The 2,786-nt window shown below is 33.0% G+C and overlaps 1 protein-coding gene across 3 annotated transcripts in view; it reads left to right on the top strand.

Moving 5' to 3' along the window:
• Positions 1-2,786, top strand: part of LOC107094231 (unconventional myosin-IXb-like) — a 51,798-nt gene that overhangs the window by 29,848 nt on the left and 19,164 nt on the right. For all 3 annotated transcript variants that reach the window (XM_015389742.1, XM_015389741.1, XM_015389743.1), the window contains one exon: positions 1,557-1,698. In XM_015389742.1, the coding sequence (XP_015245228.1) occupies positions 1,557-1,698 (142 nt within the window). The remainder of the gene's footprint in view (positions 1-1,556; positions 1,699-2,786) is intronic.

Below are 2,786 nucleotides of genomic sequence, written 5' to 3'. Positions count from 1 at the left end.
TATATATATATGTTTTTATGTAGGGTTTTCATTAATTCAACTATATGAAAAAAATTTGTTTATTTTTTACAAATTAATTTGAGTGGTTTTGTTCCCACAATAAAAAAAAAATAAGCCATTCAGTGCTCATTATTTGTTTTTTGTTTTTTTTTAACCCTTTTTTTTTTTAACAGTATATCAATAAGGTTCTTGGTAACATACTAGTTAAAAAGGAGTATCGTACATAGTATTAGTATTAGTAAATCCTTAACAATATGCTTCCGTACACAGGAGTAATGACACTACAGAGCCAACTTTGAACAATCCAACTGACTTTTGATTTTTCTTCCCACTCTTCTTACTGAGAAAAGCTGTTCCTGTTTTTTTTTCTTTTTTCGTTTTTTTCTTTTTTTTACTCTAAGGTTAACATTATCGCTGCAAAAGGCAGAAATACCTTAAAAAAGGTAATTTATATACAGCACATTGGGTGAACAGCTCCAGTCTCTATATTCCTAGTTTGGCCTCTAAAAACTTAATGTGAGCCAGTTTTCTTTTCAGTGGGCGGGGCTAATGTTGATTCTGCTGAGTTCTGTAGTAGCTCCAACCACACAACATAACAGGAAGCTGTCTCGTAAGCTTATTGTACATGTCTCAGACTAAACTATGCATACAGAGGCTGGATTTAATAACCCAATGTGCTGTAATTATCACTGTATGTATCTAAAGCCATGAGTTACTCTTATGTAGTATGTGTCAGAACAGTGTTAATAGAGTAAACTTTTTTATATCCTTTTTGAGCTCTGGAAAGGAGTTAATTTCCGTTAAAATAATTGACAAATTGATTACGAACTGTTATTTTTCTCTCATCAGAAAGCTCAGAAAGTAAGTTAATTGGTCTACAGTTAGGATGAGTGAAAGGTAAATTTCCACCTTAAGGTAGAGCTGTAGTATAAGATTGTTTCCAAAGTTCTGAAATGATCTACTAATTATATATTGATTAATAAAGAATATGAAAGATTGGTTTTTCAATCAGTTTTCATTTCATTGAGCTGTTTTTTTTTGACAGCTATCATCGCCCTTCCATTCCCTTCCATCAAGATTGTCAATTTGCTTTTTCCATTTCTTGTCTCATTTCTTACCATTAAAACTTATCAGTAGAATAGATATAGTTACAAATCTAACTTTTGAAGAGGTATAAGTAATTTGCAGTTGAGCTGTATGTGGAATAGAGCCTAAAACACAAACCATTTGCCATGTATTAGTATATTAGGTCAAAATAGGTATCCTACTTCCGGATGTATAAAATATCTCAGCAAAGCTGTAACCAAAATTAAATGCAAAAAGGTAGGAAAATTAAAGCCCCACTAAACAAGAACAGGTCACAGCAAGACTTGATCATCCAGTTTGACTCTTCAAGTCTGGGTTTAACCTTCATTTTGTGTATGACTCAGAAATCTATTTTTAACTAAAACAAATCCTTGTTACGTATATATTTTATATTCTATTTTTGGTTTAATTACCACCTGAGATGTCCTCTAGATAATTGGTCACTCTTTCCTTCTTTCTGTCTCTCTTAGCCTCCCTCATTCCCAAGATGAAGCCATGTTGGAGAAGTTTAAACGGCACCATCAGAACAACTCTCGCTTTGTGGTCTCTCCTAACAAGGAGGCTACTTTTACCATTGAGCATTATGCTGGGAAAGTTAACTATCAAGTCAAGGTAATTGGACGCAGTGCAAACATTTCTACATTCCAGATAACAGGAGTATTTGTCCTTCACCTTCAATAAGTTGGTGTGGAAGAAAATTCCAAATAATCCCTGATAAATTGATTGATTGTTTCTCAGCACTTTGAACACAATCCAGTTCTTTGAAGCACTTTGATGTTTGATGTTGTAAATACATGGTATAAGGCTGTATTTTTTTTATTTTCCTTTTTCTTTCTGTACTATAGTCTTTATGTAAACTGAAAGTAGGTGCAAACTTTTGTTAACAAAACAATTCCCGTTTTATTGTTTTTCTTCAAACCCTGAATTGTTTACATTACACAATATGCTGGTATAAACACTTGAGAGGCTAACCAGGTTAGTATTTTAAGGTAAAACTTCAAACACAATGTTTGATCAATCAAAACAAACAAGCTATGAGATCAGGAAGATCCCATTCCATAGGTTATAAAGCCAGGTTAAGGTTGCGCTTGTTGGCTTCACGTTCAGTTGATTTTCTGATAAAGCTAAAATTGAAATAATTCTCCATAGCTAACATATGAAAAAACATTGCTTGTAAATATTAATCCAGTACCTCCACAAATCAACCAGGAAGTGAAAGCTTGAACACAAATACCGTAGCATAACCAGGAACAAGTCTACCATGAGCTGTTTTGAGTTCTCTACAGATCCTGAAAGTGAGTTTAAGCTTTTCAATGAGGTCAAATTTATGGAAATCTAAAAAAATAAAGAAGATTTGACCATTTGAATGTTAGCAATCTCTATTGTAATTTAAAGATAATTTAGATTCACTCTAGAGCCAGTTTGATGGTAACAGAAGCTGTTTATTTTAAGTAATTTACATACTTACCTTCCTCAGTAGGACTTGTCAACAGAGGTTTCATATAAACAACCTGCATTATTTTTCAATATAAAGGTAATTTACAGCACTCGATCATGATAATTCTGTTATATCTGTGCATTGTACAAAAAAAAATAGACACCTAGAAAACTAGTTAATCCCTTGATACCCATCGTTGCAAATTTGCAGCAAGCCTTTTGTGTTACCAAGATAGCATGTGCATTCCCTAAGTGCCTGTTAA

This window comes from Cyprinodon variegatus, unplaced genomic scaffold (genome assembly GCF_000732505.1).
Source record: "Cyprinodon variegatus isolate N-32 unplaced genomic scaffold, C_variegatus-1.0 Scaffold471, whole genome shotgun sequence".
NCBI lineage: Eukaryota > Metazoa > Chordata > Actinopteri > Cyprinodontiformes > Cyprinodontidae > Cyprinodon > Cyprinodon variegatus.
The sequence above is the reverse complement of the archived record's forward strand: the minus strand, read 5'-3'. Positions and strand labels throughout refer to the sequence as shown.